The following is a 27,712-nucleotide window of genomic DNA, read 5'->3' on the forward strand; positions in this document are numbered from 1 at the left end:
AGCATATTATCCTAAAATAAACACATAGGCATGTCTTCAGAGGAACCATGGAGTAGACTGTTATGGATCAAACAAAAATACCCCGATAATTATACCGATCCAGATTTCATCCAATTTATGGAGAAGATGAAACAGAAAAGGGAAGATCCTTCACCAATCGATTATGATTTTGATCAAATACGAAAGGATTCTCTCAAATTCTATAACATCTTTTTAAATTCATCGTTTATCTACATTGCATTTACCCTGATATATTATTACAAAACAGATGCAAGGTATATAACTGGAGCAATTACATTAATTACGATGTTAGTTTCCACGCATAAGAATAAAGAACTGACAAGTTTATTAAACTTGAAGTCCTCTTTTATTATTATTTTCACATTGCTTACATTATCACCCGTGTTAAGATCATTATCAATGACCACAGCCTCTGATTCTATATGGACTGTATCATTCTGGATCAATGTTCTCTACATTTTAACTTGCGCAACATCATCGTTATCCCCATCTCCACATAAAGAGGATATCAAAAAACAAGAATCATCAATATTTTATGATATTAATGACCATTCTAATAACAAACCATCAAATTTGGCTACGAACCTATTATTGGCTAACGTTGCAATATTAGCGTCGAGATTAAACACAACTACAGATGTATTCTGTTTTCTTTTAATAGCCATCCAAGTCAATATCATATTACCAAGAATCATTAATATATCACATATAAAAGTGGCTACAACATCTAGCATGGTAGTATACTTGTTTATTGGGATCTCAATTGGTTATCGCATAACACTAATCTTCCTTATCACATCTGTGTCTTATATTATATTTATGCCTAAATTATTTCATTATTGGCAGGTTAATTATAGGAGACGTGATTACGAAATACTTGACTTATGGGATCCAAGAACTCCTGTAGTAGATGTAGAATAAGGAACTCATGTAAACCATACTTATAACTTATACAAGGTCCAATAATCCAATTCTACAAGATATAAACCATTATATATATATAATCTAAAAGTATGAATAAATATTTCCTCCAGAAATCAATTGGTTTAATCTAGCTGAGGAATCCAAACGCACATATAATATTTCATTTGTTTTACAATCTATGCAATTCTACATAAGGTGATAGTTATTATATCACCTAATTTCGGTATATATATATAATGGTATACCACATGAACTTTAATAATAATTACTTATCATATTTGACAGTAAATACTTGCTCTCCGTTAGTAACTGGCCTTCCGTTAACATTAAAATTACACTAACTATTAATGTAAGCAACATGCAACCCTAAGTTAGGTTAAGATATATTTACTGACACTGTTAATAAGTGTGTCAATATAGTCGACCTTTCATAAATTCAAGAAATATATAGTTTATCTATATCTAAGCAGATTAGTAGACCACCCAATCATCCGGGCTTCCTTTATTTCTTGATAGATATTCCCCCTATGAGTATGTAAGCCTTACATAATGTGGGGTTTCTGATGATTGAATTTATTATTTCTTGAGAAATGCGTACAGCAGCGGGGCCATTGAACAGAAAAGAACGGAAAAATCACAAAGGACCAAACAAACAAAATTTATAAGAAGCTCATAAGATACGAAGCCAAATAACTCCACGGGAAATGACACTTGCGTCGTTGTTACCCACAAATTCAATGCGGAAGGACAGGAAGTTGAGAACCTTTTGCGAAAACAACAACAACAACCAAAAATTGAACTTCTTGTTCTTGTAGTTAATCCGCGTCCAATATTATCATTACTTCTTAATTACTACCATATAGGAATTCAAAAATAGGGTATCACAAGAGAGTTATTATTATAATTGACTGATTCAGAGCATCCTAAAGAGTAACAAGATAAACGAACATCGTATCCAAATAAACGGATCACTAACGAAGGGAAACAATTGTTATTGGTTTCTTTAATTCACTCCGAGGAACATTTGCTCAACCACGGGTATCAACAAAAACGTTAACTACCTAAAATAGGGTTATTATCGAATACTGCCAGGAGGAATTACGTGAAAGACAGTAAAGGTCAAAACAATCACTAGAATTGATTGGACGGACCAAAATAGTTACGCCAGCTTCTCCTGCATTATCGAGTAATATTCCATCGAACCCTGCTATAACACCTAAAGTGAATACTCATAATAAAACGATGTTTCCAGATGGTATGGTATGATTGCATTTTTTTTCTTTTTCTTTTTATTATTAGTTGTGTGGATATTTCTATTGGTATTTGAATTGACTTTTAAATATTTATTTGACTTGATCCCAAGATCATCAAGAGGATACACATTTATTTCGCCTCCATTTATTTTTTTATATTATTATCAGACTGACATATTCAGTGGTTGAGAATTAATTTGGATTTGCTTTGATAAATTATTCCTGCGTAAGTGAATATTTATATAATACTGTTTAACACTATTGGAAAGGTTCCTTATCCAGCTGTAACATTTTGAGTTAAATTGTAAAAGAATAGTATAATACCTGCATTAAAAAAAATATAGTTTCCATTGAAAACAATATTTTTAGGGGAAGACAAACTATTAGTTTTTTCTTCAAGAACATTTGAGAAATTCGAATACCAATTATTATTAATTGTCGAGGTTAAATAACAATAAGGCCCGTTCCGTATTTGACATACTTTATATTCGATTTTTTTTTTGATATCAAAATAATATTAAGAACATTAGGTTGTTATTTAGAGTACAATAACAAGGTATACTCATCCAAAAATTTAAACAAGACATCCTTGTCGACAACATATTACGGATCTTCTATTCAGTTCTTAAGTTCTGGCTAAGCAATACAAAATAGATTACGTATTTTATGACAGATTCACCAAATAAACATACCACTGATTATGGATTAAAATAAACCAATATTTATTTTTAGTCAACAAAATAACAACATTTCTGAACATTTATTCATTTTCGAATAGGTAACCAACATAAATAATAGAATCATACTATGAATTTTTTTGGCCCCTCATCAGCACATCCTTTTTCTAAGACTTTTGCTAATTCAATAACGAATGATAACAAAAGATCAAGTTCAGTACCATATAGTTCCCCAAGGGTAGCACAACTTCCACCTAACTCCTTTAATTTTAATGTCATACCTAGTATTTCCCACGATAATAATCATCACAAGAACAGTTTAGCCCAAAAAGGGCCTACTGATCCAAATGAAACATTAGCTAATAATGAAAATTCAAATAGAACTTTAAATGAGAATAGTAATACTAACAAGTTACAAATGCTAATTTTAAAGCACGAACATCAATCACAGGAAAATCAAACTAGTAGTAATAATAATGAAGGTGGTAATACAAGCTCCAATTTTTATGCCATAACTCAGTACATTCTTCAAGACTACTTTAAGGCTAATGTAAACAATTTGCCCACATTAAAATTAGTAGACCTTATCGTAGATCAAACATATACCGATTCATTAACATTAAGAAAGCTGAACGATAGTTCTTCATTCCAAACCTATGAATATTTTAACACTGTTCCAAGAGATGGGGATATATCACGTTGCCCAATTTTTGCGCTATCTGTATATTTTGTAATCAGATGGAGTCATCCCACTCAGCCAATAACAATAAATAACTTCAATGAAATATTGTTGCTAGAATCATCTTTGATTAGTTTAGACGCTACATCAGAGATTAACGTACAAAATCAAACCAATGTAAATAATCGTACTGGAAAACTGGCGAGGGCACAGACGTTTGAACCTTCTAAGAAACTAATCAATATTGTGTTTCCATGGTTACCTGCATTTAGACATGATATGTTAGCTATCGATCGTACCAATTATAAGCTTCATTCATTATGTGAACTGTTTGAGTTTATGGGAAAAGTCCTAATCCAAGATCTAAAACATTTGACTCAGAATCCATTATTACTTCCAAATATTGTTTCATTTATTTCGAAGTTTATCCCGGATTTGTTCAATCAGGACGAGTTTCAAAGAGGTGATGTTTCACAACAAAATAGCAATAATCCATTACAAAACAATACGTATAATAATAGCGTAATTAACAGTGACCTTTCTATGATGGGACTTGGAGATACAAACTCCAGCGGTGTCACAAAAGAACAAGTAACAAACCTAGTAGACTCTCATCTAACGGAACTATCCAAAAAGTTGACAACTGAAAATATCAGACTTAGTCAACAAATAACACAGCTAAAATATGATCTCAGTTCATTAAACTCTATGTGCAATCAAATTTTGCAAGTCCAAAGGCAGCTTTTGTCTGGGGCAACGAATAATACGACAGGTATTCAGTTACCTAATAGCACCACGACGAATAACTCTAATAATATATCAGGAGGAAGGAACAATGGTAATAATACGGGAGGCATTATCATATTAGATAGAAATTCCATTAATTCAAATATTCTTAATAACCTTGTTCAATCATTTGATAATAATCAACCTGAACAATCAGCGAACAATCCCCAGAGCGATAACGGTACGTCTGCTGTGGTTCCTACCGGATATGCAAATAATGCAAACAGTGGCACTTCCTTCTCAAATCAACCTACACCATCTACCCAGCAGCTTCCCTCTATTTCAAATGCACAAAATATTGTGCAATCTGACATTTCAAATTCAAACAGTAAAAGAAAATTGCCAGCCCCATTATCGGTGTTGCAACCTTCGGCGTCCAGTCCTTTTGGAATTTCGCCAGGGGCATCGACAAGACCCTATGTCGGACCTGATTCTCCATATAACACAAATAACAATAACAACGTTATCAATGCTAGCGCTAGTAAACGATTTAGATTGGATGAAAGACCAACAGCGTCGCAAGCTGCTTTAGATTCCCTGTTGTTTAAAGCAATGCCTAGTCCAAAATTCCCAGATAATATGTTTAATACAAACGGCAGTAGGAGTGGATCTACGCAAATAAATTCATCCAACTTCTCTACTACTAGTGATATTAGTGCTCAACAACAATCTGATAATATTCTTCCTAATTCTGGCACATCAGGCAACCTATTAACATCAAAAATTGCAACTCCTATCGAAAGAGACAATATAGCCATGTTGTCACCAATACCAGAACCAATAGATCAAATAATGTCCAGTAAACTAGATCGCTCTTATTTACAAAATGAGAATACATCTGATATAGGACGGAAAAGAACGGCTTCTATCGAAGAGAAAGCTTCAAGTACCGAAGGATCTGCGATAGAGATTCAACCATTAGGAAATAAACCCCTAATACCGAAGATAAATGCGCCACCTCCTGTGAGAGGAACACAAACAAATGAAACTGTTGCTAATAAGAAGTCGGATGAATTACCTGCAAGATTACCTACCATTACTAATACCTTCAGAAAAAGTGCTCAATTGACAATTAGTGCTCCTCAAAATTTCTCATCTACACAGAAACAAGTTACCACAATAGATCAAGCTACACCTAAACCATCTGATCCAAAAGGTAATACAATTAAAGATAAAAAAGATACCGAAAATCTCAAAACTGGTGGTCCAAATGAGAATATTAAATACAAACTCTCAAGAGATAACAAAACTATATGGGACTTATATGCTGAATGGTATATTGGATTAAATGGGAAACCATCTATTAAAAGTTTGATAGAAGAATATGGATGGAGACGTTGGAAGGTAAGTGAAGATTCTCATTTTTTTCCTACCAGAAGAATAATCATTGACTACATCGAGATGGAGGTGGATAGGGGTATCAGATTGGGAAGATTTAAAAATCCAGACCAGCCAAGGGAGGATATAAGAAAAATTCTAGTAAGTGACTTAGAAAAATTCCGTATAAATAACGTTTTGACTTTAAATTCACTATCGTTATATTTCAGATATATGACCAAACGTGGGAAAGAGATATGCATATTTGAAGATTTCAAGAACTGGAATGTTAGAATAATGACAGAGGAAGAGAAGACAAAATCATGCAGACGTTCTCACCTCCCTGCTGCTCTGAACAATGCTGAAAGTAATTCAAATTCAAGCACATCGCATTTGAACAATGAGAACATAAAACAAACAGTGACAGAAAATATAAACGAGAAAAATTCCAGCACCATTTCTAAAATTAAGTTAAATAGTGGTTCAAATTCAATACCTAATAATACTGATACTAATTCCAGTACTGTACCTCAAGGACAGGAATATGAAACTTCTAATAACATACCCGATGTGGTAAGTACGAATAAAAAAAATAGTAACAGTTTGGCACCTTCTAACCAAATCGAAACGAACATTGATATTTTACAACAATCAAATAATTCTAACGTGCAACAGGTCGGAAGTAATGGGAATTTAACTGATAATACAATTATACACATGAAAGGTAATCAAGATAATGAAATAGGTGTCAAACAACAATCAGACCATGACTCCACAGAGGTTGAGAAGAATGGGGACGATTAACCTTCCAATTAGTTCCCCGAGCATATTGCTCAATGACCAATTAATTTATGATACATTTATATATTATATACATACGATGACCATTTAATGATTTATTTACAATCCAAATTCTTACGTTAGCCTTAGGAGGCTATGTGAAGTTGTACCTTATACCCACTCTTTTGAACATGGAAATGTACTTTGTTCATGACATTTCTTCCGAAAGCTGTTCGGAATATTCTGAAATACTTTCTGAAATTATTACTGACTTAATATTAGGGACTGAGAAAAAAGCGAAGATCAGAGGCTATAAAAAAAGGAAAGTTGGACCTACATAAAGACCTCCCTCCTTGACTAAGACTAGACCAAGGAGAATAACCCAAAAAGTTACAAGAATTCATATACTATACTGTATCCCATTTTATATATAAAGGATAATTTAGAGACTGGCATGTGTTTTCTGTTTGTTTAACTTTTTAATATACCAAATAATCCATATTATGTCGGATGAGAAATTTATCGTTCCAGGAAATTTATCTCTATGCCAATCTCTTGATTTATTGTATTCGATTGTACATAATCAAGTTGTGAACATATCAGATAAGGTAAATATTACTAAATCCGAAACAAAAGACATTGGAAAGTTACCGTCGTTTTATAGGGAACTCTGTCTTTTACTAAAATACGTCAACGATGGACTCAAAACAGTCGAAGTCAATTTCAGTATACCCAGCTGGAAAACTTTTATAGCTAAAAATGAATCATTTCGATGTAAGATTGAAGATTTCCAGATACTTGGGCATGATATCAGAATGATTCGTAAAAGTGTTCTGGATACACTTTCGGAGTCTAAAGATGATAAACGAGCTAAATTATTAGATGACGCCCTTTCAGGAAATATTGACGATGGTAATACCGTAATTACTTCCCCTTTACTTAAGAATAAAAGTTTCAATGTACCGACCTTTTGGGTGAAAAATTCAAAGAAAAAAGAAAAGTTTCTCAAACAACAAGAATCTAACGATAATGAAATAACACGGAGAGTTAAATTGATCAAGGATCAAAGAAAGACTCAATTGGAACAAAAAAAACTTGAAGAACGAGATAGAAAATCAATAGAAGAAAAAAGATTAAAAGAACTCGAAGAACAACAGAAGAAGTTGTTAGATCTACAAATCGAAAATGAGGTTAAAAGCCAGGTTGCAAAGAGAATGGAAAAAGAAATACAGAAGAGAGCTAAGGAAGCAAAAAGCAAAAAAACTATTCATGGGAAACCAAAGGAAAATAAAAATTCTACTACTCATAGATCAGATTCCTTGAACCGTAATTCATCAGAAAAGTTGAGTCAAGATAGTAGTGGACGTCGGAGTTTCGATTTGACAAGACATAGGCTTACATATAAAAAGGATGCTATGCATAACTTGAATAAATCAAAACGTACAATGAGGAGGTCTTTGGACATATCTAATTATAACCGCATTAACTCAGATGCGTTATCTGCTAAAAGGCAGTCGTCAGATGAGAATATTAACAAGGCAGCCTTGGCTGCGTGGTCCTCTTTTTCAAACGATGCATCAAAGCAGGAGTCAGCATCATCTTATGTCTCATCAAGAAGAGATATAAATAAACCCCTTAAATCTAAGCCACAAATTCAACCAAATCGACAACGAAATACTGGAAATATTACAAATTCAAAAATAAGAGACGATACTGATTTATCGTCAAATCTAAAAGCCAAACCCAGAAGGCAGGAAAATAAAGAACGGGTAGTTGGTAATGATGTTGGTGATAGAACACTTAAAAAAATAGCTGTAACTGAAAAGAAGGATAAATATACTGTTAATGGTATATCAGATATATCGCAACAAACGCCTGAAAGTATCGAAGGAGTTGATCCTGTGATATTGGAACAAATAAAATGTAATATTTTAGTGCAAGGTGATGTGATTCACTGGGATGATGTGGCCGGCTTAAACTCGGTTAAGGCATCATTAAAAGAGACAGTAGTTTACCCATTTTTAAGGCCCGATTTATTTAAGGGTTTGCGTGAACCAATCAGGGGGATGCTACTATTTGGACCACCAGGTACAGGTAAAACAATGATAGCTAAGGCCGTTGCCACTGAGTCTAATTCAACTTTCTTTAGTATTAGTGCTTCTTCGCTTTTGTCAAAATATCTGGGTGAATCTGAGAAATTGGTTAAGGCTCTTTTCTATTTGGCCAGGAAAATGGCTCCCTCAATCATTTTTATTGATGAAATCGACTCTATTATGGGTAACAGAAGTGACAACGAAAATGAATCATCAAGGAGGATAAAAACAGAGGTATTAATCCAGTGGTCCGGCCTTTCAAAAGCTGCAGTCAACAATGCTGATACATCAGACCAAAGAGTATTGGTATTAGGTGCCACAAACTTGCCCTGGGTGATAGATGATGCAGCCAGAAGAAGATTCTCGAGAAGATTGTATATTCCTCTCCCCGACTTCGAGACCCGACAGTATCATTTGAACAGATTGCTGCAAAATCAACCAAATGGTTTAACTGAAGGCGATTTTAAAGAAATTACGGAGTTAACAGAAGGTTACTCCGGATCTGATATGACTGCACTGGCCAAGGAGGCTGCAATGGAACCGATTAGGGAACTTGGCGATCAATTGATGGATGCTAATTTCGAAACTATTCGACAGATAACAAAAACTGACTTTGTCAAAGCAATGGAAACTATTAAGAAAAGTGTTTCTCCAGAATCCTTGAAAAGGTTTGACGATTGGGCTGCAGAATATGGTAGTATGGGTAGCTGATAATAAAATTTGTATTAATATATAAAATAAATAAATTATGAAGCATAGTTTTGCAAGACATTACAAACGCTAATATTTTAAAGAAATGGCATGATTTTTATTTTTAATAAAACTGTGGCGAGCTCGTTGCATAGAAAGAAAGGATCGAAATTTCGTGTCTTACAATCTTATTCTATTAGAAAAAAGGTACATGATATTAAACCATCTTATAAATGATGAGAAATTAGATAACCTCATGGAAAGGTGAAGGCACCCAATGTACAACGAAAATAAAAGTGTTAGCATCCTAACACATATACTTGGCTTTACAAATGATAATTCAAGGAAGTTATGCTATGGACTGGGTCTCTCACTAACTTTTTATATATTATTCCCAAGTATTAATGATATATTTTGGAAAACTATAAAAAATAAAGGAGAAAATAAACCAAATAGAAGATTGGATAGAACTACATCAGGGTTAATAAATAATGCCAATGACTGCTATGCAAACTCTTCTATTCAAGCACTTGTGTCGCTCGATACCCTAACGGAATACTTAAATTCTATTTTGAAGGATGTGACAGACGGTTCTAAAGATTTAGAACTTATTAGAACCAAATATCCCTTACATCTTACTCTAGCTGAACTAATTTCGAAATTAGAAACTCCAACATTGAATACTCAATCTTTCTCTGTACAACCGATCAAACAAACTTTAGAATACATATTTAAGACCAGAATATCACGCGAACAACATGATGCCCAGGAGTTTACTCAAGTGATCCTGGACTGTTTAAAGGATGAATATAACATGTCCAATGTATCTAACGAAACCATCAAATTTCCTTTACAAGGACAAACAGGGACGCAATTAGTATGTTTGAGATGCCATGAAACGTCCGAATTAAAATTACAAGACTTTTCGTTATATGAAGTTGTAGCCCCTCAAAAGTATTCTACTACGTTAAATGATTTGTTTTCTCAGGATCAAACAGATGTTGTCAGTGATTATAAGTGTTTGTGCTGTATGATGAAAATGATCATAACAAATGAAAATCACCTTGAGCTCAGGCGAAGGGATGATCAATCAATTGGTTATACATACATCAAAGAGCATTATGGCTCTTTATTTATCAACAGTGACATACCAGAAGAAATATGGAATTATATCAAAATGTACAACAAAAATGGATGTGTACCTTACTCGAGTGGATCAGATATTTTCAAAAGATCTGTTATAGTAGAATCACCCGATATCTTAGCGATTCACATATCCAGATCGATGTTCAACGGGGTGAGTACAACGAGAAATGCTTGTCGAGTTTCATTCGAAGAAGAGTTTACTATCCCTGAACAATATATCAAAGATAATAAGTGTATATCCATAAAGGATGTCAAATATAAATTGAAGTCTATGGTTAAGCATACTGGTACTCATTACCAAGGTCATTATCAATGTTATAGACATAAACCTACTTTTAAGATGGACACTGAGCTCGAGAAAATGGTAAATTTGTCACCTACTGTTAAACTTCCAATAATTGGCCCTAAAATTAATGAATTATCGGATAATGGGTTTACCTCAATTCAGGAAGGCACCACGACCAAGAAAAGATACAAGAAGATAAAATCTGTTAATACAAAAAGTTTTTGGAAAATATCAGATGCTTCCATCCAGGAGGTCAATTTGAATAGTGTATTGAGTGAAACCAAATATGTATATATGCTCTACTATGAAAAAACAAAATAGAATTAGGAGAAAAGAGCTAACTTTACTAATTATATACTATAAACTGCAATAAAGATGTTTCAGTGATCCCTAAACAAAATAGCAAAAAAAACAACAACCAAAAATTTACAATTTTTATATATTCTATCATTAAACTTTTTAATTATGCATCCATATCTACATCCATATCTACATCAATACTCTCATTAATATCATTATTCACAACTTGAAAACTGTTCGCTGCTTGTTGTTGTTGAGGATCTACTTCCATATCTATATTATTATTATTATTATTGTACCATAAATTATGATACCAAGTATACCACATAACAAATAATTCGTGCTCCCAATCTACCCATTTAATAATTTGAGATGCATCTTCTTTAATCCATTCCAATATTCTGTCATATATTGCTTCAGCACTTGATCTTGTTGATTTTTCACTTTGAGAGAATTTTAATAATTTATTCTTTACAGTGTCTGGTACTAATATATCTCCGGAAAGTATTTTTGTAACATTTGGTGTACCAGTTTTGTTGGAATTGGAGGCGTTCTGTGAAGATGATATGCTTAGACTTGCAAAATCTTGTAATAATCGTCTTCTTTTATAATTTTCTACACCTATGGAATCTGGTGCATGTTGTCTTTTTAATTTAAAATAACCCATATGCGAAAAGTATACTACACAATTTCTTTCGTTCTATTTCCTTAAATCACTATATAGTTAATTCATTATATCTAGATAAACTTCGAAATAAAGTTTTCTAAACAAAACAATAATCAGTGTGATGCGTGAATTTACTAAACAAACTCTTTGTGTTACCGATATTATGTCTGTCAATTATACACTTTCTGATCTAGCTCAAATCCTTATAGTAGAACTTTCTTCGGTAAACTAACTACGAAACTTAATAATGTCTTCAGGATTCACCTTTTAAATCCCTTCCCTCTCCTCTGTTTCAAATGCAGCATTACAAAACTCTCATATATATATTTGCCTACCTGGGTCTAAAAACGAAGTAAGGCCCTTATCCTTCATCATCGCAATCACATCATATTAATCTCATCTCCCTCCCTCTACTATTCAAAAAGAAAATGGAAATTTTCCACTCCGTGAACGTCCTCAAAACCACTCACAGCAATTGAACTGATGCACTAATAAAATTCACAACGCGGCCAATTTATAAATATAGCGAGCATAGAGGAAGAAAATGTCGTAGTAATGACACTTGTCATTGATTATCATTATTATTCACTATAAATAGCCTGATGTCAAAATGATGAGAACAATAACAATAACAATAACATTTAATTAATTAATTGATGGATGGATGGATGATATGAGAATAGCTGTTACCGCGTAAGGTAATAGTGTATTGAATACATTCTGTAAATCACATGGTCTATTTTAAAATTTCATATGGGTATATGTAAAATTAATTTCCACTATCGGAGTTCTATCCAAGTCAATAAGAAAAATTTCTTCATTGGTTGGAGTCTATCTATCTTTTGTCCAATTACCATCTTACGTATATATTATATATATAGATGTGTATTTATATATATGGATGGCTATTTATATATATACCTTTTAGGCAATAATATTGCAAACTTCTACTATTTTCGCGTAAACGAGACTTCTATCATTTATCGCATTCGCACGCACCCCTTCCTTTAATTCTCGTAAAACAGACAGTTACCATTATTATCAGTTTTTCCTGTTATATTTTATAAAGCTAACACAAAAATAAGGAAATATCATTTATAATTTGTCTGGTTTATTTGCCTTTTCATATTGCATATAATCACTGCCACTATTCAATTTGATTCCTCAGCCACCACTCTTCGAGGGATTTTACTGTTTTTCATCAGTTTTTATATTATTGATCTGGTCTATTGATAGTTTTATTTCATTGAATAAAAAGAGAAGATACAATCCTGTGGATCGATTTGACCTTCATTTGTCGTCGACATTTATATACATTTACTCAAATACACTTCATCTATTTTATTTTTATTTTTATTCACATTGCTAAGGGCTTATAAAGAAAGTTTTATCAACGCATAATTCATACACTCATACAATATGAGACAATTTTATACACCACCTGTGAGTAATCCTAAATTTGATAATTCTTTATCCATAAAGGAATCATATAAACCAAGACAATCAGGTTTAGAGACATTAGGTGAGAAACCAACTCAGGAAGAAGATGAAAAAGATATAGTAGAGAAAAATGAATCCACAGGGAATTTAACTTCTGAAGAAATTGAAGAATCTATCAGTGGTATCACAGAGTTGCCTACTGAATTATCACATTTGATAGATGTTTTCATTACGGATTTAAAACAACCAAAATATTTAAGACCATTAACTATAGTACAATTATCATATTTGTTTCAAGGTTTCTATACGAAATTTGATAAATTTTGCTTTCAATACCTTTCTAATAATAATACTACAACAACAAGCCAGATACCTATAACACCATCAGCTACTTCATTTTTTACAGCAAGAGAGTCGCTGAGCACTGGTCTTAGCGGAATGTTTGCTAGGAGTAGAAGTAGCAGTACTGCTAGCGGCACATCCATGACAAGAGCTCCCAGAAGATCATCATCTCTATTTAGTTTGGAATCTAGCTCCACAGGAAATATTACCCAAATGCTTTCACCAGAAGAGATTAAGACTCATTTAAAGACAAATGAATTGAATAATTTAAAGATTGAAAAATATATGATATTATGTGAATCATATATTTTCAATAAATTACTAGAAGTTGGAATATCTGTATCGTCACCAATAAAGCAAGATCTTTCGTCATCATCTATTGACACATTGTCATCCTTACCGATAGTAGATAAATCTCAAGAAAGGGTACATCATACACATCAAGAACTATTTAATGTCTCGAGTTTGTTTAGAAACACACCAGAATTTGGAAATTTCGATAAATTATTAACTGAAAAATTAAGATGTCTCTCAAAATTATCTCTCGATGGTAAGATTAATCTCGATGAATTTTTGGGCATTCCAGATTCTGTAGATTTCTCAAATGAATCTAAAAATAAGAAAGTCAGTGAATCTTTAACAAAATTCACTTATTATTCAACTTCGCCATATGAAAAAGTTCAAATCTTACTTAACATACACGAATCGATGTCATATTCAAAAGGTATGTCGAATGACGAATTCTTATCCATGTTAATTTATTATATTATAAAATTTAGACCAAAGAAATTATTTTTGAATGCTGAATTTATTAAACTGTTTAGATACAAGAAGAAATTGATTCAAGAAGAACTTTATGCGTTGACTAATTTGGAAGCTGCACTTCTGTTTATCGAAGGATTAACATTGGTAGATTTTTCAGATGAATTACAGGGTGAACTTACAACTCATGAAAAGAAAATATTAGAATGTAAAGTGAGTGACGTTATAACATTACCAGGTTCTAACGGGAAAAATAATCTCCCAACAGCAATAATAGATTCTCCAACCCCAGCAAATCGCCAGAATGGTAATGAAAGTACCACTTCAAGAACAAATTCAAACGAAGGGTTTAGAAATACATTTGATGGTTCTTTAAGAAACATTATAAGCAAAATAAGATTATACACCCCACCAACTGTTAATAATTTGAAACCACTACCATTACCTAGAAGTTCATCTCAATTATCGATGGATTATGATGGCGGCTCCCCTCTTAGATCATTAGCATCTCCAAATAATGGTAGCAGTGGCGAAGAAGATAACCCACACTTGGGTACTTTAACACCAAGCAGAAGTTCTCATGGATCTCTTCCTAATGATTGGAAGAAATATAAAGATTCAAATTTCGACGATCTAACCATTCAGCAATTAAAGGAAATATTTGAGGTATATCAAAAGATGATAGAATAATAGAATTTAAATATGACCATAAAGGTAACTTGGATAACCAATTGGTCAAGGTAGATGAATATTTAATATATATATTTGTATAGGTATATACAATTATGATTACATATATTTATATTTTAAAAAAACATGCATTATTTATTATTATAGCTACATTTAAAATCATTTAAATAGCAGCTAATTTTTCTACCATAGCCTTTAAAGTGTCAATTTTGGTCCTATCTAGGATATTATTATCAACTACAGGTATTGGATAATAGTCACCCTCATTAAGGAGTGACATTATATTCTTTAAAGTATCACTAGTATAAGTTAATGATTTAGTTTCATCTTGTAATATTTTAATGAACACTTTTTTCTCTTCTATATTATCTGTCCTAGAAAAAATAGTATTTTTGAGAAATGGTTTATGTGTACTATCTTTTGAAATCATATTTGATTCTTGTTCTAATGCATGTATTATGGGAAATGAAAGTTTGCCTTCAGTAATATCCTCAGCAAACCCCTTTTTCTGTTGCATTGTATCATCTACTAAGTTAAGATAATCATCTCGGATTTGATAAATAACACCAAGCATGTTGCAAAGTGGGACCAAAGAATTAGATATTATATTAAACTTTTGATCTTCATTACCTTCACTATTTTCATAACGCTTGGCTAAAAATTCCATCATTCTAATTGCCAGTCTAAATAGACCACCTGTCTTGTTCGCCACCATATCAAAGTACATATCTATAGTTGGAATAGTATTTGTGTCGCGCCAATATAATTCCAAGCCCTGTCCACGATGAAGATTAATCAATTCATCTTGGAAAATATCCATCAGCTCAATCTGTGTGTGATGTCTTTCGTCATCTAAGTTATTTGAAGAGAACGCATTACCTAACTCTTTCACATGTGACATTGCTACAAAATACATATAATTAGCGCTATTAAGTGTCATTGGAATTCCATAGACTAGATGAGAGGTTTTCACACCACGTCTCATTAGGGAATTATCTTCAATATCATCTATCATTAATGAAGCGGTATGTAATATCTCTATGATTTTTTGCAAAATATGGATATCTGGCTTTGGCATGTTATAAAATATCGCAAAAGTTTCAATTAGTTTCGAACGAAATTTCTTACCTTCCTGTTCTGCAATATGTAAGTATGGTTTCCGTAGTATATGTTCGTCTGATTCGGTCCATTGTCTGGGAGTTGTTAGCAGATCTTTTAGCGTTTCTTTGTTCATTTTCTTATGCCGTGTTCCTGGAATATGACTACAGGTTTATTAAATGCTATATCTACAGATGGTAGATTTTTTAAAAGTAAGTATTCTATTCGAATTCCTAAGTAATGTATTTCCTTTCAAGTCTAAATATGAGTACATCTGTATATTTTGACACCAAGCGATGAGTTTCAGGTGTCTTTTCGTGTATTATATATATTTTTAATTTCATTTTTCGTTTTCTGCTAGTTTGAGTGCCTCTAAATTTTACCACGGTAAAACTCGTAGTAAAGCCACTTTATTTCACGTAAATCTTCTATTTTTTGAATGATTTTAGATTAGATGCATATTATTTACAGGCAAATAGTGAACAATCGAGTTTATGTTAGTCTTATGACTCTGAACATTGTATATTATTAGGTAGAATTTTGAATCCATTGTATATTGTTCCTATCTAATCCAATTAAATAACTGATGTAAAATATAACTATATATATATATATTAAGAGATGCGAAGAGGTGGTTATCTAATTAGAGATATGTAATGGATAATGTCAAGATTGGGATATCAAACATGTATATAACCTCTATTAGACAGAATTAAACAACCCAATATTTGAAAATCTAAGTTTTGAATCTTGAATTTCCTTCTTTGCTTTGTTTTTCTTATTTTGTGCTTTCTTCTTTTTAGTTTTTGTGGGCCAAACAACATTATTATTTCTTTCCTTTTGCAACTTTTTATCTAACCTTTTGCTAATGGAATTCACCTCATTTTTGTTTACGAAATTCGAATCAAGCATTGGCTTAATATTAGCTTGTCGTAGTCCATGTATATCCCTTATATTGATGCCATGTATTTGAGCAAGTCTATCGACAATTTCGAATTCGGGGATATCTTCGAATTTGGACAAAACTTTGATTCCTTCCATTCTATCTTTATTTATAATTGGACTGTAGGATGTTTCACTATTCTTGCTCACTTGTCTACTTAAATTATCTTCAATATTGTGGGCTTCTTCTCTATATCTTATAAATTGTTTTAGATCAGCAGAGATAGTTTGTAGATTAGTAATATCACTAGGGAGTTTTAATGTTTCAAAATTTTTAGGACCTAAATACTTCGGACCTTTTAAATCGATGTAATACAAATTCTTTTGAACAGGAATTAAATCATCTAATGCTTTGGATAATTCATTAAGTTTCGGTATAGTGGTAATAGCATCTTGTTCATCCTTATAATTTACTTGAGATTTATAAAATGGTCTAGTTAACGTTACACCTTTCATTTTCTCATTTAATAATTTATCTTCGCTGAATCGTTTAGAAATGTTTTGCTTCTTTTTAGAGGGAGTCTGTTGAGAAATTTTTGGTTTTGCATGGAGTTGTGTTACTTTTGGTATAACTATATTCTTCTTCGTTCTAGCTGATGGTACTGTCACTTTTGGTATAACCAAGCTCTTCTTAGGTTTAGATCTGACTGGTACTGGTTTATCTGGGTTATTGGTAGCATCATTATATTTTATCTTTGTACTGGCTGCTTCTATTGTTGAGGAATAATCTACCCTCTTTCGTTTTCTTAGTTGCATATCTAAATATGTATGTGACCGTGGGAGTGGAGGGGTATGATAATAATAGGCTTTATAGTTTGGAAAAGAGAATTAGCAAGAAATGAAACTCTCCCTTTTAAACTCGATCTTTATTCTACTTTGTATACATCCCTTCTTAAGATCAATCGTGAAAAAATTTTGAAGGTCATCGCATTTCAAGTTTTTCAACTATTCGCTATAGCCGTTGAGAGGGAGTCTTTAAAATTCAAAAAACACCGAGGGAGCGAAATAAGATAGATATTCTGATTGATTGTTATTAAAAGACGATAATAGTTTTAGGATCTTTTTTGAGTTATTTATTACACATAATATATAATTATATTAATTAAGAGACCTTTATTCATAATGTTTCAAAAAAGTCGTGGTTCAGGAAACCGTCCATTACCTTTTCAGTTGCTTTTTTAGCTTCCTTAGAATGTTCTGGTGGAATGTCTTTGCATCTAATCAGTAAATGAATATGTGAAATAGCCCTAATACTTTGCAAACTGGTATAATTTATAAACCATACATAATCATTAACTGGATCCAAGCCCAATTTCTTTTGTAGAGTCTTTGTCAAGAATTTGTTGATTTTTTCCTTCATATCAGGGTTCATTGTTGGTAGAACATCATTATGTTTCTCCATACTAACTTCTCTATGATCATCTAAATAGATTGGTAAACGGATTTTTGACCATACTAATAAATGAATAATGTTCGGTTCAAACATATAAGGAAAGTCATTAGGTAATAATTTGAAGTAATCTTTATTTGAGAAACATGCCTTAAGTTTGTCTTCATTCTCCAGATATTTAGTAGCATTGAGGTACTCTAGATTATCCAAATCCCAATTTAATTTTTTTAAGATATGATCAATGATTGAAATATCTTTTTCTTTCAACAATGCTTTATGAGCTCTATATTTAATAGTTTCTTCCTTGGATCTTCTTAATTTGTATAGTTCCCCAGTATTGATATAATCTTGGACGTTTTCCCAAGTAATATCTGTGGTAGCAATATTCTGAAATCCTTCTGTCATAGTTTGAGGCAATTGTAGTTGGCGTTTTATTAGTATTGCCCTGAAATATAAAAACAAATGTCTGCTTTGAAATAAAATATTTTCAAACAATCTATATATCTTATATATATATAATTTTGTAGTCTTATTATATGATATCTGGAAGACTATGAGCCTCTTCAGATTGTTTATTTTTAGCTTTCCCAAATCACCCTTGTTAGTAGTATAACTTCTTAAAATTCATTATCTGTTTTTATTTTTTTCGATGTTAGTTTATTGTAGATACGGATTACAACACTCCGAGGCACACACTAAATATGTCAATTACAGTATAAACAGAAGTATTAACTAAGCAATCAGTTCTATATAGTTAAATAAAAGTAAAAAAGAGGCTGAAGTGAAGATAATAATTATAATTATAAAGAAATCAATTCTTTTGTATTTGTGTATGTATGTAAATAAATAATATCATAAATGAAATGATGTATAAATAAGGTAGCTATGATATAATATCATAACGATAAATAGTGATGTACCAGCCAATGTTCGACAATTTTTCATTGATATGTCTGTATAAAAAGGAACAGTGGTAATAATATGCGATAGTATGGTCTACTAAGTTCGATGGATACGACATATCAAGACCAGAAAATTAATTAATAAATAAGTAATAAAGCAATATCCAAAATAAGTCAACATGATTAAACCTGTAATCAAAAGACTCTGTAATTCTATACTTGGATGCTAATTTCAAAAAACCCCAAATGTCATAAATTGCGAAAACAACAATAAGATATTGGGACTAAGTTGTTTAGATAAAGTTTCTTGGTCTGTGAGAAGCTTTCAACACGACATTACCAGTATGGTGATTTCTATTATATTCGATCCTCTGGGAAGTGTATGCAGAAATGATGAATGGGAGTGTGAATCCAGTTGTTAGGTAGATTAAATTGAATGAAACATTCTTGTTGAACAGAGACTTGAAGATTGTAGACATTATTTTATTTAGGTGTGTATGTTATAGTGTGATTCGAAATCGAAATTAATAGAAATACTGGTGTAGTAAGTGAATGGATGTTTAGTTGTTTCTGTTGTTTCATCAGTGAAAGTAGAAAGATCTATAAGTTACTGGAATCAATCCTATAACTTGTAAATAAAACGGTTCCTTTTATATTTAATATTTTTTATTCATCTTTTAATTTGATATGTCTGCTGTTCCTAAAATAAGCTTTGGAAATTGTCATCTTAGGGCGATAGAAAATGTTATCAACTTTTCTGCATACCAATTTCATGAAGAACAATACGGAGAAACTTCGTTTTTTTTTTCCATTTTCTTTTCGCTTTTCGGATGAACGCAATAAGAAATAATTTATATATTTCACTGTGAAGTCCACTAATTCTCCGTACGATTATTGGATTATATAATTACAGTTTGAAATTTTTGAAGAGGCACGCACAAGCCGTTGCTGTAGCGACAAGACAAAAATTATATCATGTAACACTTTGAGAGAATTGACCAATAAGACAGGAGAACGTTACTAAAATGCGATATCGTACTGTACGACAAAGGTCGATTAGTTTGCTACTTTTCCTCTTTTCTTTTTTTTGGTGTTGTCAACCGTCTATTCGAATCTCATGTGAAGTATTTTTTAATATTATTTATGTGTATAGATAAAGATATATGTGCATTTGCATATATACCCAGATAATATATAATATGTAAGTAAGCTAGTGCAATGTTTTTGAGAAGAATTTCAAATAACATTTAGACTCGTTGCATAAGTTGTTTATATTTATTATTTCAAACCTTACAAATTACTGGTGAAAAGGATCTACGCACTATCCGTTTCCTGATTTTCACAGATTTGTGAGGAAGTTGAATACATGGAAATATCAGAATTTAGATTTGATATCTTAGTAATTATGTATATCTCTCCTATATATTAACAGTTTATTAATTTTAACGGTTTCGGTGTAGTATCCGCATCCCTCTAAATGCAGAGAAAAACAAATTTGTATCTAAAATGAAAACAAAAGGAAACGTAACTGATTTACAATTCCTGGAAAGAAAAATAAGCCTTACTATATCTAGTATATGATTATTCAGAAATAAATAGGACATCAGACTATTATTATAGATTTGAAATTGGTCTTACGTTATTGACTTTCTTTCTTTATTGCTTACTGCACTTCGAACAAATTGTTTTTCTTTGATTTTCTCGAGCTCTAGGAAGACAGATGGTGATCTACATTTACTCCAATAACAAAATAAAAAACATAATATGACAGCATACCCTGTTATATCTTTAAAACCTAGTTATAATTCTGTTATTAGAGGTTGTCCCGGTATTCCAGATACATTACCTCGGATAGAATGTCAATTACAAATCAAATCTAACAATGGAGACAAGATAAATATTGAAAGGATAGAAATTATATTAAAGACTGTAGAAGTCTTGCATTCAACAAATTCGATTAGTTTACCTTCACCATCCTCTGTAACTTCACCTTTTGAAAGTACTTTTCGTGAAAATAACAATGATAATGACCATCATTTATTTCAATCAGGTAATAAAAATAATCATGATTTTAGTTCTAGTAATTCTTTATTATCAAGGAACAAGAAAAAGAAGAATAAATTTGAATTAATAACCGTTCACTACAAAAAAATTATTAATTTAAAAACAAATACAAAAAAAAGTATGATTGGATTAGATTTACCACTAACAATTGCTCTTCCTGATAATATCAAAGAGACAAATTATAATGAAAAATTTGGAAATTGTGTTACTACCTTTGAATGTATAGTTCAATATGATTCCAAACATGTTAAACATTTCTCACACTTAATTAATGTAGAAAGGTTTTCACTTTTACCCTCAATTAAATTATTCCCAGAAATCAAGAGAAGGGTTATTTCTCCAGATAAGAAATATATTGTCAAGTATCGAATTGATAATCCTTGTGTTACCACAGATGATCTGTTATCTCTTGTCATTGATTTTAAACCAGATCCTTCTGTTAATGGTTATCCAGTTCAAAATAAAGGAAGTTTTTTTAATAAAAAAGTTAAATTGAAAAATATTACATTTCAATTGAAAGAAGTCTTACAGATTAACGATTCTACTAATGCTAATGCAACACATACGCACCACCACCTTGTAAATCATCCTCATTTACCACATAATATAGAGTCTAAGGAAAATATAATTCATACTTTCACTAAGGATATTAACGAGGTAATTTCCACCAATACGATTCATGTCAAGTATGATATGAGGATATTTACAAAGGATAAATTTTTCAGAAATTTTGAAAGAACATCTCAAGAACCAGAATTTTTATACAAATTACCTAAAAATATTAACGAATCAAACAATCAAGGGGAGGTGAAAACTTTATTAATACAGAGCAAAAATAAAAATATTCCATTTCAGTATCATGGATCCATAACTACACATGGTCCATTTTTCTCAGTATTACATTATTTAACTATAAAATTTAAGATTAGCAACGGCAAAGACTTTGAAATATCCCAAAATATTAGCGTTACTAAATGGCCAAAGTCCTATGTGAAATATATTGAACAATTAATAGCACAAGAGAGCCAGACTGCGCAATATGCTAGGAGTTTTTATGATAACTATGGAGGTATTATCACCAAGAAGGTAGACCATACAGGTTTCGGAACGGATGATTCTAAGCGAATTTACTCTCATTCGGAGCCATCATTGACCAATTCAAATATTATTTTAGAATATCCAATATTACCACCATCGATTTATTACCATGATGAAGACACATTAAAAAAATTTAATATTTTAAGTGATAGATCTGATAAGAAAATACGACGTATTCCGATAATTGAATAGATTGATAATTGAATTTTATGAGATTTGCAAAAGTATGAGAATAAATCTCGATAGGTTATGATACTATTTAATGATATATGTAACTTCATGATATAACTATATATTAATATTTTTACCTGAAGAGTGAAAGAAGTTATATCTCTTCGTTATATCATCTATATTTTAGGGTTTATGTGAGGTGATTAAATAACCCTAACCTTAAAATAATGAAGCGCCTAATTGCTTACGCGATAAAATTGAAAGAACATATATAGGAAATATACAAGTAACACAGAGAGGGAGCAACCAATTTGAATTAATTGCCAAATTATTGAAACTGCTCCTGCATCCAATCAACAAAACATTTTACATATATTCTATTTACGATTTATAAAATAGAATGTCAGACAGTATAACAACAGAGAGAAAATATACTGAGGTTGACTCAAAGAAAATACTGGCTAGTATTGATCAATTGAATTCGGGTCTAACATCCCAAGAAAAGGAGACGAAACAAATATTAGGTGAAATCTATTCAATTGTAATAGCATTAGATTATGTAGAGAAGGCGTATCTCAGAGATTTAGTATCGAGTTCCCAATATACAAATTCTGTAAACAAATTACTCGCTCAATACAAGACATATTTAGGGAATGAAGAAGTGCGGAAAGCCTTCGTCGATCTGGATCATTTTAAAAGAAAATACGACATAGTAGCTTCTAATGCTATCACAAGATTAGAAAGAGGTATACCGATAACTGTCGAACATGCAATTGTAGATGCCCAGGACACGGGAGATACAACGATAAGCCATAATTCGGCTCAAAGAAAAGGAGGTTACAATGGTAAAGATGTAGCGGAAGCAACAGGTAATTTCATTACTGTGATGGATGCATTGAAATTAAATTATAAAGCCAAAGATCAGTTACATCCCCTACTTGCTGAACTTTTGTTAAGTATTAATAAAGTTACTCAAAGTGATTTTGAGCATCGAAAAGAATTAGTGAATTGGATAATTAAGATTAATAAAATGCGTGTAGAAGATACATTGAGTGATAACGAGATAAGAGAACTTTTGTTTGATTTAGATCTTGCGTATAAAAGTTTTTATTCTTTACTAGAATAAATACAGATAATATAACGTTGTATAATTATCTATACCGTTTTAATAATGCATATACAAATAGATATTTGTAAAAAAGACGAATTCACAAAATGCATATTAAAGTAGTATTCCAAGCATTTTAAGACTTTGTCCACGATAATGTAGATTTTCTGTCATTAGAGAATCCTATTTTTTTAAACTTTATGAAAAAATGTTTTTACCATTATTAGCGGCTCTCATTTTAGCTAAAAGAGCCATTGGATCGACTTTTTTATTGGATTTATTCTGAATTGTTGATGTAGTATCATTAAATTCGCTGGGTGCATCTGATGAACTTTCGGAAAATTTATCAGTTGGAATTTCCTTAGTATTCCTATTATCAACTTCAGAAGGTTCAGATTTTATTTTTGTATTGTGTTTCTTTTGTCTACGATATAATAAAGGTGAAGCTTTCATTCTTATTTTTGTTTTCATCGGTATTAAATCACCATATTCTTCCTCATCCTCTTCATCATCATTAAAACTGAGTTTCACCTTAGCCACTGACTTCATTTTTTTCCTGGGAGGTTCAGAGGGCATTGCTGGCTTATCTTCTCGAGGCTGATCTGCAGATATATCATTGAAGTATGGTATTGTAATTTCGATGTTGTTGATGATAGGTGGATATATAAATTTTGTACCTTGAGAGTCATTTTCTAGATCATTTCTTAACCATTCCCTTAGTTTATAAATCGATCCTCCAACTAACTTACCAAATATAGTTAACTCGTTACGAGGATAATTTAGCCACTCATCTGTACTAATTAAAAATGTCTCGTTCTTAATATCCCAACTTAATATCCCATCTTGCGATATAGATAATCTTGAATTATATTCAATAGAATGTAACTTTTCAGACTGTCCATTACCAGTGGATCGTACCAACGATAAATATTTACCCTTGATGTAATTGTTAAAGGAGTCATTATTAAAGTTTCCTCTTTGACTAGATTCTATAAAATGGCGGCATGTTAATGGACATTCCTTAGCCCATAACTCAACTTCCAAGTCACCTTTTGAAGTGTATAAAACACATTTAGCAGAAGTTTTCAAACCTGACATGTCAATTATACGAAATTCTGTTCTAAATAGCAACGGATGCCTTAACGACAGTATGATAATCGGTTCCGAAGTTCCTGTTTTAAATGAGACTAGCTAATTATAATATCAAAATTTTTAAATATCAGGAGGGTAACTAAAATTGCACTTTTTTGTCGCTTTATTGTATTCAGATAATAGTAGAAACAAAGAAGGGAAGCGAAACACACACAAAAAAAAAAACAGAGTGACCACCGACTCAATATGGGAAATATATTCACAAAGTGAAAATTAGGATAAACATAAGGGAAATTATTCTATTGCTACTGCGATAGTACAGGATATTAGAATTGGCCAGTAGTCCAAATATTGATTGCAATAGATAACACTAGTCGATAATAAAAGAAAAACATTGCTGTTATATTTTATTAAACTTCTGTTTTGTTTTTTCCTTCATTGTAAATAGTAAAACATTGTTGCACAGATCCATTTCCTCAATACCAAATCAAATTATAACTTTGCTAATTTATTTCCGGTGAACAATGTTGAGTGTACTTAGAACTGTTAGTAAGAGACCTCTGTGGCAAGCGACTAGGACGATCTCCACTAGTCATTTCCTACTTCAGAAACCACCAAAGGATGGTAAACCACAATCCATTCTAACAGATGATATGTTATCCAAGGCTGGTATGGATATTGATGAGCCAACCTCTAAGGATACATCAGAGGGCGATGGTGCTGATAAAGCTGCAAAGGATGGCAAGACAGGTGGTAAGTCAAAACGTGTAAGACAAACATCTACCGAAGTCAAGAGAGAAAGATATGCTAATTGGTTTTATATTTTCTCGTTCTCAGCTTTATCTGGTTCTGCTCTATATTTAACCAGAGATTGGGAAGAAAATGAACCACAAGAGATGAAGGATAAAGTTGAAAATGGATATGTACCAAGTTTAATGTATCAAAGATTCAAATTAAGGTTCAATTCTATGTTTACATATTTCCAAGAACCACCATTCCCAGATCTTTTACCACCATCTCCTCCACCACCATATCAAAGACCCTTAACTTTAGTGTTAAGTCTTGAAGATTTATTGGTTCATTCAGAATGGTCTCAAAAACATGGATGGAGAACTGCAAAGAGACCAGGTGTTGATTATTTCCTTGGTTATTTATCTCAATATTATGAAATTGTATTATTTTCATCGAATTATATGATGTATTCTGAGAGAATTATTGAAAAATTAGATCCACTACATGCATTCATTTCTTATAATTTATACAAAGAACATTGTGTTTATAAAGAAGGTGAACATATTAAGGATTTATCTAAATTGAATAGAGATGTTAACAAAGTAATTATTATTGATACTAATCCAACCAATTATAAATTACAACCAGAAAATGCTATTCCAATGAAGTCCTGGGATGGTAAAGCAGATGATAAATTGATTAGTTTGATTCCATTTTTAGAATATTTAGCTACGCAACAACCAACTGATGTTAAACCAATTTTAAATAGTTTCAATGATAAATATGAATTACCACAAGAATTTGAAATTCGTGTTGAAAGATTAAGAGAAAAATTTCAAGCTGAGCAAAGTCAAAAAATTAATGGTAATTGGGCATTAAAATTATTAGGTGTTTCGACTTCAAGTAATGTAACACAAGCTGCAAATAAATTCCCATTGGATTTAATTCGTGAAGAAGGGGAAAAGAATTATGTTAGATTTATGAAGATGATTGAAGAAGAAAAACAAAAGATGAAGATTCAACAGGAACAAATGAGCGGTCAAACTTTTACTTTAAAGGATTATGTTGAAGGTAATATTCCAACACCTGAAGAACAAATGCAGAAACAAGTTGAAAAACAAAAGGAAATTGATGCAATCTTTGAAGAACAAAAGAAAGAACAATAATAGATAGAATAATGTATCTGTTTGATTCCTTTTGTTTTTTTTTACTCTAATTTACTTCCTTTATTTTCATGTTACATATATATATTATATGTATGTATTATTTGTATATAGTTTATAATTTCATTTCAAATATGTTATCAATAAGAAGGACAAAAGATATAGAACGAGACAATGATGTCATAATCGTAATAAAACCTTCTGTCGAAATAAGAAAAGAAGATTAGATTCAATCAATCATATATGAGCATAATTATATGTATGATAAACCGCATGTCATCAAGAAAGAAAACGGTTCCGTCAAATAATAATAATAAATCCGACATTTGCCTTTCTGATCCCACTTTTTTTCCTTTAACTTTAATGACATTCACTATTCATATTAAAATTATCGAACCGGACGTAACAAATAAAGTAAATAGATACAAGACATCATAATTTCGAAAGATTTACAGGCATCATCCCTCACAATGAAACAACATTGAAGTATCGGAACAAATCGCAAAGTAAAATCTGTCATCGCACCCAAAACATATTTGCTCTTATCGAAATTGTTAGATGTTTGTTTATTTTTGATGGTTAAAATATGACATAATTTTTATTTTTTGCTTGTTGGTGTCCATCACTAACAAAAAAAATATTTCAACCATTCTAACTGAAGAGAACTCTGCCGTACGGCTCAAATATTATTACGATATGAATTTCTGTTGCCCTCTCTGCCTGTGTGTAGTGAAGTAACATACATTTTTTACGTTGCCGTTGTTTTTTTGTTTTGCAAAGCCGCGGAATTCTTTTTCGTTCCTTTTTATTTGCTCCTCATAAAATTTAAATGAAAAATGCAACGCCACACTCTTTCTCTCTTTTTCTACGAAAAATATTTATTCAAAAATTTATGAGGAGCAGTTGGCCACGATCGGATCATTTCGGAACCAATCCCAGAAACATTATGCAACCAGCGGCTATCAGAAACAAAACGGATTTGAAAGTGCTCGTTATCTCTTTCCCACTTTCTACAATTCATCCATCTTAACCATCTTAAATGAATTATGTCAAGACGGACTTATAATACTATATTTGATAATTTGATTGTAGAGTGATA

At 31.7% G+C, this 27,712-nt stretch overlaps 13 protein-coding genes across 13 annotated transcripts; 8 read left to right on the forward strand and 5 right to left on the reverse strand.

The window, feature by feature from the left end:
* Positions 1–30: 30 nt before the first annotated feature.
* Positions 31–942, forward strand: GPI2 (phosphatidylinositol N-acetylglucosaminyltransferase; the record flags this gene model as incomplete). The annotated part of the gene is made up of 1 exon (XM_041551716.1): positions 31–942. One exon carries the CDS (start codon positions 31–33, stop codon positions 940–942), a length of 912 nt encoding a protein of 303 aa, XP_041407650.1.
* A 2,063-nt stretch (positions 943–3,005) lies between these two features.
* GCR1 (transcription regulator GCR1) lies at positions 3,006–6,461 on the forward strand (the record flags this gene model as incomplete). Its single annotated transcript, XM_041551717.1, has 1 exon — positions 3,006–6,461. One exon carries the CDS (start codon positions 3,006–3,008, stop codon positions 6,459–6,461), a length of 3,456 nt encoding a protein of 1,151 aa, XP_041407651.1.
* Positions 6,462–6,940: 479 nt separating this feature from the next.
* On the forward strand, positions 6,941–9,241 carry YTA6 (putative AAA family ATPase YTA6; the record flags this gene model as incomplete). The annotated part of the gene is made up of 1 exon (XM_041551718.1): positions 6,941–9,241. The coding sequence occupies one exon, from the start codon at positions 6,941–6,943 to the stop codon at positions 9,239–9,241; it is 2,301 nt and encodes a 766-aa protein (XP_041407652.1).
* A 256-nt stretch (positions 9,242–9,497) lies between these two features.
* Positions 9,498–10,973, forward strand: UBP16 (putative ubiquitin-specific protease UBP16; the record flags this gene model as incomplete). Its single annotated transcript, XM_041551719.1, has 1 exon — positions 9,498–10,973. One exon carries the CDS (start codon positions 9,498–9,500, stop codon positions 10,971–10,973), a length of 1,476 nt encoding a protein of 491 aa, XP_041407653.1.
* Positions 10,974–11,115: 142 nt separating this feature from the next.
* Positions 11,116–11,619, reverse strand: KABA2_07S04994 (uncharacterized protein; the record flags this gene model as incomplete). The annotated part of the gene is made up of 1 exon (XM_041551720.1): positions 11,116–11,619. The coding sequence occupies one exon, from the start codon at positions 11,617–11,619 to the stop codon at positions 11,116–11,118; it is 504 nt and encodes a 167-aa protein (XP_041407654.1).
* Positions 11,620–13,038: 1,419 nt separating this feature from the next.
* Positions 13,039–14,853, forward strand: MUK1 (guanine nucleotide exchange factor MUK1; the record flags this gene model as incomplete). The annotated part of the gene is made up of 1 exon (XM_041551721.1): positions 13,039–14,853. The coding sequence occupies one exon, from the start codon at positions 13,039–13,041 to the stop codon at positions 14,851–14,853; it is 1,815 nt and encodes a 604-aa protein (XP_041407655.1).
* A 163-nt stretch (positions 14,854–15,016) lies between these two features.
* Positions 15,017–16,087, reverse strand: BTS1 (farnesyltranstransferase; the record flags this gene model as incomplete). The annotated part of the gene is made up of 1 exon (XM_041551722.1): positions 15,017–16,087. One exon carries the CDS (start codon positions 16,085–16,087, stop codon positions 15,017–15,019), a length of 1,071 nt encoding a protein of 356 aa, XP_041407656.1.
* Positions 16,088–16,653: 566 nt separating this feature from the next.
* Positions 16,654–17,649, reverse strand: KABA2_07S05060 (uncharacterized protein; the record flags this gene model as incomplete). Its single annotated transcript, XM_041551723.1, has 1 exon — positions 16,654–17,649. One exon carries the CDS (start codon positions 17,647–17,649, stop codon positions 16,654–16,656), a length of 996 nt encoding a protein of 331 aa, XP_041407657.1.
* Positions 17,650–18,010: 361 nt separating this feature from the next.
* Positions 18,011–18,688, reverse strand: HTC1 (Htc1p; the record flags this gene model as incomplete). The annotated part of the gene is made up of 1 exon (XM_041551724.1): positions 18,011–18,688. One exon carries the CDS (start codon positions 18,686–18,688, stop codon positions 18,011–18,013), a length of 678 nt encoding a protein of 225 aa, XP_041407658.1.
* Positions 18,689–20,949: 2,261 nt separating this feature from the next.
* RGL1 (Rgl1p) lies at positions 20,950–22,539 on the forward strand (the record flags this gene model as incomplete). The annotated part of the gene is made up of 1 exon (XM_041551725.1): positions 20,950–22,539. The coding sequence occupies one exon, from the start codon at positions 20,950–20,952 to the stop codon at positions 22,537–22,539; it is 1,590 nt and encodes a 529-aa protein (XP_041407659.1).
* A 379-nt stretch (positions 22,540–22,918) lies between these two features.
* Positions 22,919–23,644, forward strand: VPS28 (ESCRT-I subunit protein VPS28; the record flags this gene model as incomplete). Its single annotated transcript, XM_041551726.1, has 1 exon — positions 22,919–23,644. One exon carries the CDS (start codon positions 22,919–22,921, stop codon positions 23,642–23,644), a length of 726 nt encoding a protein of 241 aa, XP_041407660.1.
* A 180-nt stretch (positions 23,645–23,824) lies between these two features.
* CWC27 (putative peptidylprolyl isomerase CWC27) lies at positions 23,825–24,724 on the reverse strand (the record flags this gene model as incomplete). The annotated part of the gene is made up of 1 exon (XM_041551727.1): positions 23,825–24,724. One exon carries the CDS (start codon positions 24,722–24,724, stop codon positions 23,825–23,827), a length of 900 nt encoding a protein of 299 aa, XP_041407661.1.
* Positions 24,725–25,242: 518 nt separating this feature from the next.
* TIM50 (protein translocase subunit TIM50) lies at positions 25,243–26,616 on the forward strand (the record flags this gene model as incomplete). The annotated part of the gene is made up of 1 exon (XM_041551728.1): positions 25,243–26,616. One exon carries the CDS (start codon positions 25,243–25,245, stop codon positions 26,614–26,616), a length of 1,374 nt encoding a protein of 457 aa, XP_041407662.1.
* Positions 26,617–27,712: the final 1,096 nt, after the last annotated feature.

This window comes from Maudiozyma barnettii (assembly GCF_903064755.1).
Source record: "Maudiozyma barnettii strain CLIB 1767 genome assembly, contig: KABA2_07, whole genome shotgun sequence".
Classification (NCBI taxonomy): domain Eukaryota; kingdom Fungi; phylum Ascomycota; class Saccharomycetes; order Saccharomycetales; family Saccharomycetaceae; genus Maudiozyma; species Maudiozyma barnettii.